Genomic DNA, 13,478 nt, shown 5'->3' with positions numbered 1-13,478 from the left:
CCAGTTGTGGCTGACTCTGGGGTTGCGGTGCTCATCTCGCTTTATTGGCCGACAGAGCCAGCATACAGCTTCCAGGTCATGTGGCCAGCATGACTAAGCCACTTCTGGCAAACCAGAGCAGCGCACAGAAAAGCCGTTTACCTTCCCGTCGGAGCAGTACCTATTTATCTACTTGCACTTTGATGTGCTTTCGAACTGCTAGGTTGGCAGGAGCAGGGACCGAGGAACGGGAGCTCACCCCATCGCAGGGATTCGAACTGCCGACCTTCTGATCGGCAAGTCCTAGGCTCTGTGGTTTGCCCCACAGCGCCACCCGCGTCCCATTGTACATGTTACCTGTTAGCATTTTTCAATATGGCCTAGTTCAGGAATGGGGAACCTTTGGTCTTTTGTCCAGATGGTGTACGACGACAAATCTATTCAGCCTCAGCCAGCTTGGCCAATGATCAGGGATGATGAGAGTTGACATCCCTATTCCCTGTGACCGAGATTCAGACTGTTTCAGACTGTAGATGCCATTCATGGGACTGAATGTTCCTCTGTGTGAAAACCTTTCCATTCACATAGGAAAACTAGGCTCATGTCTAACCACTAGACTCTAACCTAGTGGTATAGATTTTGGGGGCAGTTAGTCTGGATGATGCTCGTGAATCCCTAAGAAACCTGCGACCTTGCATTTGTGATATTATAATCTATGAGAGGAAACCTGCTGAAATGGTAAGTCAGGTTTCTTTGTAAGATAATGACCTTAGCTGACCAGTTACATACTGGCATTTACAAGTCTAGAGAAGCTGCCATAGATGCAAATGGGTGTTCACAGGCACAAGGCAATCATGCTCAAGGTATTGGGCATGGGCGCATCTCAAATTCAAAGATAATTACATTATCTGGAAGGAATTGCTGTGCAGGGCCAGCACCATAGGGAAGTCTCCACCAGGGCCGGCTCAAGACATTTTGGCACCTGAGGCAAACCACAAAATGGCGTCTCCCTCTGTGCCCAGGAAGAAAGGGTGAGTGAAGATCTGAATCAGGAACAAGCAGGGAATATAGATCTTCATTGGGACCTTCTGCCTTTGTGGATCCTGCCAGTATGGTGTAGTGGTTAAGAGCGGTAGTCACGTAATCTGGGGAACCGGGTTCGCGTCTTCGCTCCTCCACATGCAGCTGCTGGGTGACCTTGGGCCAGTCACACTTCTCTGAAGTCTCTCAGCCCCGCTCACCTCACAGAGTGTTTGTTGTGGGGGAGGAAGGGAAAGGAGAATGTTAGCCGCTTTGAGACTCCTTAAAGGGAGTGAAAGGTGGGATATCAAATCCAAACTCCTCCTCCTCCTCCTCCTCCTCCTCCTCCTCCTCCTCCTCCTCTTCTTCTTCTTCTTCTTCTTCTTCTTCTTCTTCTTCTTCTTCACTTGAGGCGGTCACCTCACCTTGCTTTGTGGATGAGCTGACCCTGAGTTCCCCCACCCCATGAAATGGCATATCTCCCATTTTGGAAAGGCCTTCCCCACTCCACCTCAAAATTAGGGACATCCTGAAATGCGAGGGTAAACACCAGCCATAATTCAATGTGTTTTCTCCACTTAAAAAAGAATAATAGTAAAATATTGAGGTATTTTCCATCATGTGAACCTGATGTGATAACTTCTCACATATCAATTGATTCCATTGCACATATATTTTTTTTCCTGTGTCACTTCAGGTGTTCCCCTTTCAGGCTTCCACCAAGTGGATGGCCAGCTCACACTTGGTTGAGATGCACTTTGGCATGTGTTGGGTGCGCTTAGTAGGCAGAATCTCCTTCACACCTTCAGTAAACCTGTGTGTGTTGCCTCTGGACATCCCTATTGTGTGGAGACTGCTTCCAGTGGCATCTACCTAGCACCTGCAAAATGTGTCAAACTATTAGAAAAGGAGAGAGGGCAGCTGCTTGGGGGTGGTAGATGTGTGGGTGTGAAAAAGCTTTCAGTCTCACACTTTCACCATAGGTTTTCCCAAGTAGTAGCAGAAGAAGACTTACGTTCCAGCACAGCACATCAGCAGCCCTTTAACAGCCCTCAAACACAAGTGAATATAAATAAAATAAGTCAACAGAAGGTAATGTGGTGAAGTTTTGGAGAGTTAAAAAGCCACAGAGCACATTAGTAGGTGCTAAAAGCTTCAAGTTCAAGATGCTGTTTAATATGGAAAGTCAGCATTCAACAGCTGCACATTTATGTTCCCCATTGTTGCTGGAGACAATTTTTTTGCACTGCCTGGGGGAAAACAGCAACAACCAAACAACTACCCCCTCTATTCTTATTTTGCACATATATATATATATATATGTTGCAGGTTGTTAGAAGGAAAGCATGAAGCACACTCCTCCTCAACTGGCATTCCAAAACCATGTTGGAAAGTAGAATTAAAATCTTTTAGCTTGATAGGTTTTTGTTGTTGTTTTTTTAAAAAAATTATTATGGTAGGCAGGTGCACAATTCTCTCCTGTCACATGCATGCACAAGTTAATTGCAAAATAGTTCATGCATGCTCTGCAATGGGAAAATTAATTTGGATCCAAGAGTTAATTGTTTTTCAGTGATACTATCTTTAACACCAATCAAGTATTAATTGTGAAGCAAGCCATGTACAATTTTGTTGTCAGATGCAACTCCTTAGCTTATTAAGTCCTTCTCTGTGCAAAGGCAGAATGCGGTTAGATGTTGCGTTATATAGTCCACACCCCAAAAAATGACCTTAAGGTAACTGTCCTGCCTATGGCAAGAAGAAGAGGAGGAGACAGTGGAGGAATAATTGACTAGAGTTAGGAATGTATGGAACATGTTTATGGAACGACATGACTTTGATCCTTTTTCCTTGGAACATGCTGGATTAATTTAGTTGGCAAATCCTTTCTCCCCTCCACTAGTGGGCATTTTGGTGCAAAATATCACCTTGGCATTACTATAAATACACCATGATACTTCTCTTCTGCCTTGACACCGCCTTTGTAGATTTATCTTTGTAGAGTTTCTGAAGCTGGTGCTTCTGTGGGCATTTGTGGCCTGCAAGGAACCAACACAAGAGCACAAAACCGATTTTTGATCCATGAGAATATCTTCACAAGAGCAGAGACATGCTGCCACTGAATCTGGAAGTAATGTATAGCAATTATGCCCAGTAACTGTGAGGTAAAAAAAAGGCAAAGGACCCCTGGATGGTTAAGTCCAGTCAAAGGCGACTATGGGGTTGTGGCACTCATCTCACTTTCAGGCCAAGAGAGCTGGCGTTTGTCCACAGACAGCTTTCCAGGACATGTGGCCAGCATGACTAAAATGCTTCTGGTGCAGCGGAACACCGTGATGGAAACCAGAGGACACGGAAATATTGTTTACCTTCCCACTGCAGTGGTATCTATTTTATCTACTTGCACTGGCGTGCTTTCGAACTGCTAGGTTGGCAGGAGCTGGGACTGAGCGACGGGATCTCACCACATCGCGGGGATTCGAACTGCCAAGCCTCTGATCGGCAAGTCCAAGGGGCTCAGTGGTTTAGACCACAGCGCCACCTGCATCCCTCTAACCATGAATATGAGAATCAACAGGTAAATTTAAACTATGGGAACTAAAGGACATTTCAGTTGTAAGGTGTAGGACCAAAAGAAACAAAGGGTTGTATCCAAGCACAGAGTTCCATATGTGCAGTGGCATTTCCCCCTTCCTCTCCTCAAAACCTGCTCCAGAGGGTCCTCCGATCCTCTGGAACAGACGTTGAGGGTGTGCAGGGGGCTGCAGAGGAAAAGAGGAGAAAGTTCTGTTGCATTAGCAGGTATCTGCTGCACTAGTGGAACAGCAGCGTTGGCTACGACCCAAAGGATTGTTTGCTTATCAGTTACATTTCCAGCACATCCTTCCTCTAAGCTGCAGTGCAAAATGGGATTTTTCTATTTGATCTTCACACACACACATCCCTGTGCTGTGCATATTAAGCGATGAGACACTGTCAAGCGCGAGGAGCACAGGAGACCGTGAGCTGCTGTTGCGGTGGGGCCTTGGAGTCATACTTGTACCACTGGCATCGGTGTCATTTACCTTGATGGGATTTTGAGGTGGGGGCAGTAGGGTGGCACTGAGGTCAGGGCTGTGAGGGCACACTGGCATGGGTGATGGATTACAGAAGGACACGAGAGGACCCTGCTGGATCACGTCAATGACCCATCTAGACCAGCACCCTGGAGATGCCGGATAAACTTCAGGGAGAACTTTCGGATAGTGCTGCTTGACAGTGGAACGGACTCCCTCGGAAGGAGGTGAATTCTCCTCCCTTGGAGGTTTATGCGCAGAGGTTGGCTGGTCCCTTCCAACTCTATAATTCTATTATACTCATGTCCCACATGGCTGCCAATGCATAGCCTGGCAGCACAAGGAAATGGTTCCCACTGTAATAAGGTGTTGTGGGTGGGTGTTTTCTAGAGGTTTGCTGTGCTAGATTTGGGTGTGAGGGGTCTAGAATCAACAGCCTACTCATCCCAAAGCTAACTGGGACATTTGGGGTTAGTCAAATCTTTCTCAGTCTCCTCCATATATCACTGGGATAAACGGGATCAGGCCCATAAACCGCTTTGTGCATAGAGAAATGTGAATTGTAGTTGAGAGACATCAACTCTATGATTCTGTGGTTCTCACAGTGGCCCATCAGATGCTTGTGCGAAGCCTGCAAGCCGGGCACAAGCTCAACAACACTGGCAATTCCCAGCAACTGGCATTCCAAGGCCTGGGTTTTAAAAAAGGGTAAAAGACTCCTGGACGGTTAATTCCAGTCAAAGGCAATTATGGGGTGCGAGGCTCATTTCGCTTTCAGGCTGAGGGAGCCGGCATTTGTGTGTTCAGACCCAGAAACCTCCCCCTTAAATAAGTTCACAGTTGACTCAAGTTTTGATTTTGGTTTTTGGCAGAATTTAGACCACAACTTTATTGATTACAGAAAGTGACTGGTTGCATAGGCTCTGGTTCGACTAGCTCCCTGCCATGCAGGTAGCACTGACCCAGGGCACCAGCATAGGTCAGCCAAGGGTGAACACCTGGATAAGTGGAAAGCTGGAAACAAGCTATCTCCGCCACCCAAATGTCCCCCTGAACTCAGGCACGGGCACAACCCCCTCTCAGGGGTTGACAAAACCATCAAGTCCCTGGATTCCTTTAACGGAATACCCTTCACATATGAATGGCGAGAGCGTTCTCCCATCCCTATCACCTGAACCAATGCCTGTCCGCAACCTTACAAGTTGTGACGATTTGCTACGTGGCAGGTGAAACCCAAATGGCAACAGCCAATCAGCCAAGTGGGGGAAATTCCTGCTGTGCCCCTGTCCCAACGACAGACAACACATGACGGCATAGCAAGGTCAAGTGCAACAAGCCCTAAAAACAGGGAGAGGTGGGCGGTGTTCCGAATGCACACGCGGAAAGAGGAAGCTCTGGGTCACGTGCATGGGCATAAATAGGTCTCTCGAACCATTTTTGATTGTGTCCCATTAGCCAGATTGCACCCAGCTTCAAGGGACCTGCCAATCGGGTGTTGTGGCTGACCAATCGTACCCACCCACAACACAGGGTGTCGGTTGTTCAGGTCTCACCGCAATATGTGCCCTCTTTAAGGGAGGACCCGATTTGTCCACAGACAGCTTTCTGGGTCATGTGGCCAGCATGACTAAACCACTTCTGGTGCAACAGGTCACTGTGACAGAAACTAGAGTGCAGGGAAATGCCATTTACCTTCCCGCCTTCTGCTTGCACTGACATGCTTTCAAACTGCTAGGTTGGCAGGAGCTGGGACAGAGCAACAGGAGCTCACCCCGTCACGGGGACTCAAACTGCCAACCTTCCCATTGGCAAGCCCAAGAGGCTCAGTGGTTTAGACCACAGCACCACCCTCTTACACTGCCTCTGACAGTGAAGGTAGAACATTGATTGTCTCTATCAGTGCACTCGCACAACCCTGACATCACCATCACTCTGCCCGGTCCAGGGAAGAAGATGCACTGCTCGTGTCTGGAGGGCTACCATGTGTTTCTGCACAGGAAGCTCAGCCCACCTAGCTCAAAATTGTCTGCAGGGACCAGCAGTGGTTCTGCAGAGTTTCAGAACCCTACGCAGAGATTCATGGTTGAGTGGGGATCCCCATCCCAAGTTCGGCTCTGTACCATCAGAACTAGTCTGACTCCCAGAGCAGAATAATAACCGAGGCACCTTGCTGTACTGTAGAGCCGCCGTATGAGTCCCGGCTTCTCCCCATTATTCACAGTAAACCAATATGACAGAAACGAGCTATTCTCTCTTGTTCGAACCTGCTCAGGTGTGGTCTGTACTGGCTGTGTCAGATGAAAGATTAAATTCTATCTTGAAATCAGATCCCGACGCAAAGAATTTGTCTCTCGGAACTATGAAGTGGCTGCTATGTAAAAAAGAAGAAGAAATAAAAAGGCTGCTACCTAGACTGTGGGAAACACGTGAGGGAGATTGAAGGTGCATTTCCCACAGTGGGTTCACCTGTGAGGGGGCGAAATGGCCATGGAAATATCTGCAGCAAACGGATACCAGGTTTAATTCCCCCCGCCCCGCCCCAAATAAGCAGCGTGTGAAATCCAGCCCAAATCCAGCACTTCCAAGTTCTATTACAGTTAGTTTTCAGGGCAGAGGGATTTCAGCATCTACTTAACTCTCACGCTGATTTTGGGGTGAGATGGGGGGGACATTAAAATAAATAAATACTTTTTCCCCCAGGTAAGCCACCACCTGACTCTTTGTTTTACTGTGAAATATTTCGATTACTTAACAAAATTAAGAACAGTTTAGCAAGGGGGAAACAAGTTCATCCGATGGTTGTTGTCGTCTGCCTTGTCTGTAAATCACATTGGGACTTTGAGTTTTGTGGGAAACGATGTATAACTTGAATGAACCTAACCTAAACCTTGTTTATGGTAATTAGCTGCGCTTCTCTAGGGAATGCTTATTTGCTGGTTTTACAGCTTTATCTGGTTGTTGGACATGATTGGGTCTGCCCGTCCCCAGAGATGCTTTGATTCGGGTGAGGGACCTGGTGTGGCATAGTTGGTATAATGCCATGGTGAGGGGGACAGGCTGAGCTTCCATGCTCCTCTCAGCTTCAAAGCTTGCTGGGTAACAACATGGGGAATGTGAATGTTACCTTGAGATCCTTCAGGAAAGGTGGGAAATAGTGGAAACAAACAAAAATCCGTTTTCTGCAGTGGGCTCAAAATGATATGTGTTTGTGCATGTGCATGCATGAAAAACGGGAATGTCACTGCATCAAAAATGTCTGTGTATGGTCTTCATTTTTAAGCAAAGTGAACTCCTAGACTAATACAGAGATGGAGTCCTAATTACTTTTTAGGTTCTGGGCTTCTCTAAATTCCAGTTCTTTGCATATATATATATATACAAATCTACGAAATATATATAAATCTACGAAAGCATATATATATATGTATATATATATATATAATCCATGCTTTGGGGTAAAATACATTTAGAAATGCATACATTTCCAAAAAAAAAAACAAAAAACAAAAAAAACCACACATATTGAAATACTTATTTTGGGATGGATTTGAAAATAAATCTTCATATTGATGCAGATTAGTTAATTATTGATTAATGCAGAAGATGGGAACACATTTTTTAAAATATGATTTGTGAATGAGTGCATGCAAAATTGACCCAAATTGTCAATAGGTGGATCCATGTCTCTTGTAGACAACTCAGGGAGAAAGAGGAATGTCCCCATTCTCCTGTCTCAGTTGAGATTCATCAAAGCATGGAAAACCATTCTGCAATAAAAACAAACAAACAAACAAACCCCAGAATAGTCTTGCTTCTTCCTTCACAGCATATAAGGGCATGATAACGCTCAGCCTTCTTAATTAGATGACATTTTACAGAGTGCTCTAAATGGGAACAAATGACTATTGGCACACATGCCGTGTTGTATTTTACTATGTGTATTAGTTTAATATGCAGGGTATTTGCACAATAAGGTTGTAACTCTGTTTGCATTGCTCCAGTTGATAGCTCTGTAAACGTCAGAATAAAAAAAATTGTAAGGTTTCATTTCTTCCTATTTTTGTTGTTGTTGAAAAAAAATATATCCAATTGTTCATTACCAATTTACTGCAGAATTACATTTCAACATGCTTGCTATTCCTTCAATGTATGTGGGGAGGGAGAAAGTAAATATTTCCTCAGACAACAAACCCATGGCTCTGATAAGATTATCTTTGCAATTCTGCCCTTGGGCTGAAAGGAGAAGGGTAGAAGAACATTTCCCCCCATTCTTTGTTCAGTCTTGCAATCCTTGCTTTCCTCTAATACTAAGAGTCAAAAAACTCTCATAACCAGTGCTGGCCCTACCTTTAGGCAGTTTGTGGCAACCACCTCAGGTGGCAGATGCTGGAAAGTGGGCAGCACTTGAAGGCCATTGCTGTGTGTACCGCATGAGCTGCCCTGCATCTCCCCAGTGGGGCAGCTGTAAACTACTAGGACATTTGAAAAAGCTACGCAGGGTCTGGTATGGTTTCAAATTGGATGGGAGACTGTGTGTTGAGATGACTCTTGGGGTCCCTTCCAAGTCACAGTTGCCTCATCTTAACCTCTCAGGGAGGGAAGCATTATATATATGGCCCTGCTTGCAACTGAAGTACAGAACTTACAATGCAATCCTTAACAATGTCTTCTCAGAAGTAAAGCTTATTGAATTCACTGGGGCTATAGCTTGTTCAGCTTATACGTAAATCCAGCACTGACTGTAGTTATGCTGCACAAACCAAGTTCTGCTTGCACAACAGGGCTAGTTTAGTATTATTCTCATAGAAGAATGGTTTCAGTTGCAATCCTAAACCCTTTATCTGGGAGTAAGCTTAGGGCCCCACTCTTGGGGGCCCCAAAAAAATTTAAAGGAAAACAACAACAACTGGATATACATTTCCAAAATATAAGATAAAAAAACAAATAAAACCTACATGCAGCAACAGTGTTTTGTGTTGTGTAGGCTCCTATGATGTAAGTAATGGGCAGTGGCGTAGCGTGGGTTGTCAGCACCCGGGGCAAGGCAAGTAATTTGTGCTCCCTAACCCGTGGATTTGCGCCCCCTAACCCTAACCCCCAAATGTTGCGCCCGGTGCGGCCGGCCCCCCCCTGCACCCCCCATGCTACGCCACTGGTAATGGGCCCTGCCTGCTAGCCTGCTCCCTAAAATATCACTGGTTTGCTCATTTCTATATATAGGATGCCTACATTCTGCATGTGCAAATGGCTTTAGGTCCATAATTAGGTCCATAAATTACCACATAGCATATATTCAACACAAAAAGCAGCGACAATTTGTTGTTGACAAAGGACAGCTGGACATATAAAGGGCCCCATCACCTTCAGTAGCCTAGGGCCTTATCAAACCTAAATCCGGCCCTGGCTACAACCCCTTCATTCTGTTTTATGTCTTCTGTGTGCTCCGTGTTTCCTTAGCATTCACACATGTGCTTTTACACCCATGTACATCTAGAGACAAGATGAATCTGCCCCGTGAGAGGTTTTGCTTCTAGAGACTAAGAGGAGGAGTCTGAACCCAGAAGCATGACAAGTTGCAAAAAGTCAGTTCAAAAAAGCCACAAATCTTTACTGATTTATCAGGGAGAGTTGTCAGAAAAAGTTGGCCTTTTCTTTGCAGATAGAGACAGCTGGAGATGTGCTTTTAAAGCACGATCGTATCATGCAGTTCAGGTTGGAATGTGGTTAAGGTTGGGCCTTTTTAAACTTTCCTAAGAACCTTTCCCTATTTCTATGGAATTTTTTTGGCCTTCCCAGTGAACCCAGATATTAGCTAACTGACATTACTTGCTGCTCCTCCCAAATTCCCACCTCTCCTGCAATCAGGTGCACAAAAAAGATACAGACACTAGGAATCCCAAGCCTTCGGTGTTGTGACTAGTCACATTAGCTGCTAACAATGTACATAGCTCAAGCAGCGTTCTGCCCTGCCTAGAAGTGAAAGTAACAGAGGAGTGATTAAAAAGAGAGAGTGAATAAGAGAGTCCAAAGTTAGACAGCTGCCGTGTTGTCCGGAGCACATGGTAATTCAGCAGAGGAGATCAAAGGATGTGATGTCACTTTATAGAGAACAGAGAAACAGGTCAGGCGAGCCCAGGTAACTCGGGAAGGCAGGTTGCTAATTATTCCCAGAAGAAAGTAAGGTGTACGGTTACATTGCTACAGTAGGAAGTCAGGAGGTCAAACTTCCCCAGTCACCGACTCAGCTGGGCACTGCCTGGTTTCTCGGCCGAGATCCTGCTGTTTTTCTTCCCCACAATCCTTAGAACATGGGAGAGAAAGAAAAGAGCTTCGCAAATCCCCCCTTGCAAGGTAAGTGCGTGCAAGCGGTGAGATCACCTTTGTTGCCTGCGAGGAACAGGGATTAGGTTTGAGGCGGTTAATGTTTAGCTCTCGGAAGCTACAGGCAGCTGCTGTCTGTCATCCCTGGTGGAGCTTTGCGCCTGCACGTGGATGTGTTCTCTGGGAAAGAGGGGAAACCCGGTCCCTTCCTGCGATCCTTTTATGTTCTCTTTTTCTTGGAAATGCCTCCTCGATTCCGAGGAGTTGTGCTGAGTTGGACTGTTTTTAAAAGGACTGGGAAACATGCCATTCTTGGATGAAAGTCAGCATTTAGCTTCCGGTTCCTCGTGGTTGTTGCAGGTTATATTTTGCGGTTTGCAGTTTCCTTGAGTTGGAGGACTATCTGCAGTTTGCAATGAGGAAAAAGTTAACTTGAGGACATGGCGTATCAAAATCCAGGAAAATATACGCACTTGCAAATTTACTGGTGCTCCTGTCAGCGGAAGAACTAATTTGACTTGTAACAGTTATTTTGCAGAGCCAGCTAGACCAGTCCTAAACATGTTTACTTAGTTGCAGTCCCTGTTAAAATTCAATAGGACCTGCTTACCGGCAAATAGGCTTTTGCATGTTGCTGTACAACGTACGTTGTCAAACTTGGTGGTGACATATGAAACAATGGCTTATCTTCATGACAGATGACTCTGGATAGGTGTGTACATAGCCAACTGTATGGTGAATACAAATTCTTCCTTGGCAACCAGGCAAACGTTGCACACATTGCTGTGCTTCTATCCACCTCCACCCCATTCCTCTTTTTTGGCCCCCAAATAACCAAGATCCATACCTGTGGGCAGGTGAGCAAATGGGCCAGTAATGTGTCTGGGGAAGCTGTTTCATAACAAAGCTTTGCTGAATGCTGTCTGAATGGCCCGGGGTGGTGGTGGTGGAAGTGGAAGTGGGGAAACTCCCTAGCCCCATTTTATTATTGTTCCATTTTTAAGAAAATCAAAGAGCACAGATTTCGTTTTAAAAATGCTTCTCACTCAGGTGTGACTATACCCACAGAGCAGAGCAATAAGGCTGGTTAGGTGACATGGCTGCTGAGATGGCTCCCTCTTTTTAGTGTCTCCTTTAGGAAGACCCAGTCACTTCAGGATGAAGGATGGAGGATGGAGGCACGGCTAAGGAAGCTGTGGGGTACATTAAGTAAAAGAATGCCTCAGAATTCCTTAAACAAGGAAAGTTAAGATAGCATACAGAATTTGTTCAGGGCGAAACAAATAGGCAAGGTTTGTGACTTGGCTAGGCCAAGGGCCAAGTAAGAGCCAAGATGGCGGCTCTAGCAGATGGCTCCAGATGATGATGATGATGATGATGATGATGATGATAAAAATAATTTATTTTCACCCCACCCATCTGGCTGGGTTTCCCCAGCAACTTTGGGTGGCTTTCAACAGAACATTAAAAACAGAATAAAACTTCAAACATTAAAAACTGCCCTAAACAGGGCTGCCTTCAGATGTCTTCTAAAAGTCGGATAGTTGTTTATTTCCTTGACATCTGATGGGAGGGTGTTGCACAGGGCGGGAGACACTACCGAGAAGAGAGATCTGCTGAACCTCTTGGTGTGAAGATTAGCAGAGGGGGCCTGCTTGGTAGTTCTACCATCCATCTTCATAAGTTTTTTTGGGGGGTGGGCTGGGGGTTGGGAGAGGTTATTATCTGTGGTGGTCCCTAAGCTGTGGAACTGTCTTTTACAGAGGTGCATCTGGGGCCCTCATTGCATAGTATATGCCTTTGACACCTGATATATATTGTGGGACACGGGTGTGCTGTGGTGTAAACCACCAAGCCTAGGGCTTGCCAATTGGAAGGTTGTGGATCGAATCCCCACAATGGGGTGAGCTCCCGTTGTTCAGTCCCAGCTCCTGCCCACCTAGCAGTTCAAAAGCACATCAAGTGCAAGTAGATAAATAGGTACTGCTCTGGCGGGAAGATAAACGGCGTTTCCGTGTGCTGCTCTGGTTCGCCAGAAGTGGCTTAGTCATGCTGGCCACATGACCCGGAAAAACTGTCTGCGGACAAATGCCGGCTATCTCAGCCAGTAAAGCGAGATGAGCGCCGCAACCCCAGAGTCATTCGCGACTGGACTTAACTGTCGGGGTCCTTTACCTTATATATATATTGGAACTTACCCTATCCTCTTGATTGTAATCTGTATTTTTAAATTGTCATAACCTGCCCTGGGACCTTATGGTGAAAGGTGGGTAAGAAATAAATAATAAAATAGCATTTGTATGCAAAATTATTAAAGAAAAAAAGTGGGTAGAGGGAGGGGAAGGAGAGGAAAAAACAACAAGAAGAGAACAACCAGCTCACAGCGACACTCTAAACATCAGTACAGTATTATTGTTTTGCACATACTGATGGATGCATGCCATCCAAATGTTTGACTAGGTATCCAAGTGAAGCTGGTGTTTATAAAAAGTGCATTCAAATGGAGCAAGAGTGTTAAGATCTGCAGACCATTTCAAAATAGATGGTGGGTATTTATCCTTCCAGGTTCAAAGCATTTTATCAGCCTTAAGGGCTCACAAAATCATTTTTTTTTTGTTGCTGTGTTGTTAATTCTCACACTATGGGAATATGATTTAAAAGCGCGCAACACAGAGACATCTGTGAATATCAAAGATTTCACCAGTGCAAAATGGAAATGGACAAGAAGTTGAGAACAACACAAAACATCCCTGGATGCACCTCCAGCATCTATCTGAATTAGATAACAGCTTCCTAAGGTGATGTTGCGTTGAGTCCATTCTACTCAGATTATCAATATTTGAAACTTCAATCTCTGTTTTAAATCTGATGATGTTGATAATGATAAAAGCATTTTTGCAAAGCATTTTCCCTAATATAATGCATTTTTTTACACATTACTTTCACACACACACACACACACACACACATATGTGACACTTTGCCTTAATACACTCATTTTTGAATGCATTTTTGAGTTGGCGTACTGCATCACACATTTCAGAGAGGTGTGAATCTTAAAAGACAGCCGCACATCACTTTGCATATTGGTTTGGGAAATGG

The 13,478-nt window shown here is 45.1% G+C and overlaps 1 protein-coding gene across 8 annotated transcripts in view; it reads left to right on the top strand.

Annotated features, from left to right (window-relative positions):
* Positions 1-13,478, top strand: part of NAALADL2 (N-acetylated alpha-linked acidic dipeptidase like 2) — an 803,264-nt gene that overhangs the window by 225,659 nt on the left and 564,127 nt on the right. For 3 of the 8 annotated variants that reach the window (XM_083442085.1, XM_083442079.1, XM_083442078.1), the window contains exon 1: positions 10,204-10,406. The exons of 4 other annotated variants lie outside the window; for them this stretch is intronic. In XM_083442085.1, coding sequence (XP_083298211.1) covers positions 10,364-10,406 — 43 coding nt within the window. In that variant the 5' untranslated portion in view covers positions 10,204-10,363. One more of the 8 variants, XM_083442083.1, reaches the window with a different exon arrangement.

Source organism: Podarcis tiliguerta, assembly GCF_965153285.1.
Source record: "Podarcis tiliguerta genome assembly, chromosome: 5".
NCBI classification, from domain to species: Eukaryota; Metazoa; Chordata; class Lepidosauria; order Squamata; family Lacertidae; genus Podarcis; species Podarcis tiliguerta.
This window is presented reverse-complemented; position numbering and strand designations above follow the sequence as displayed.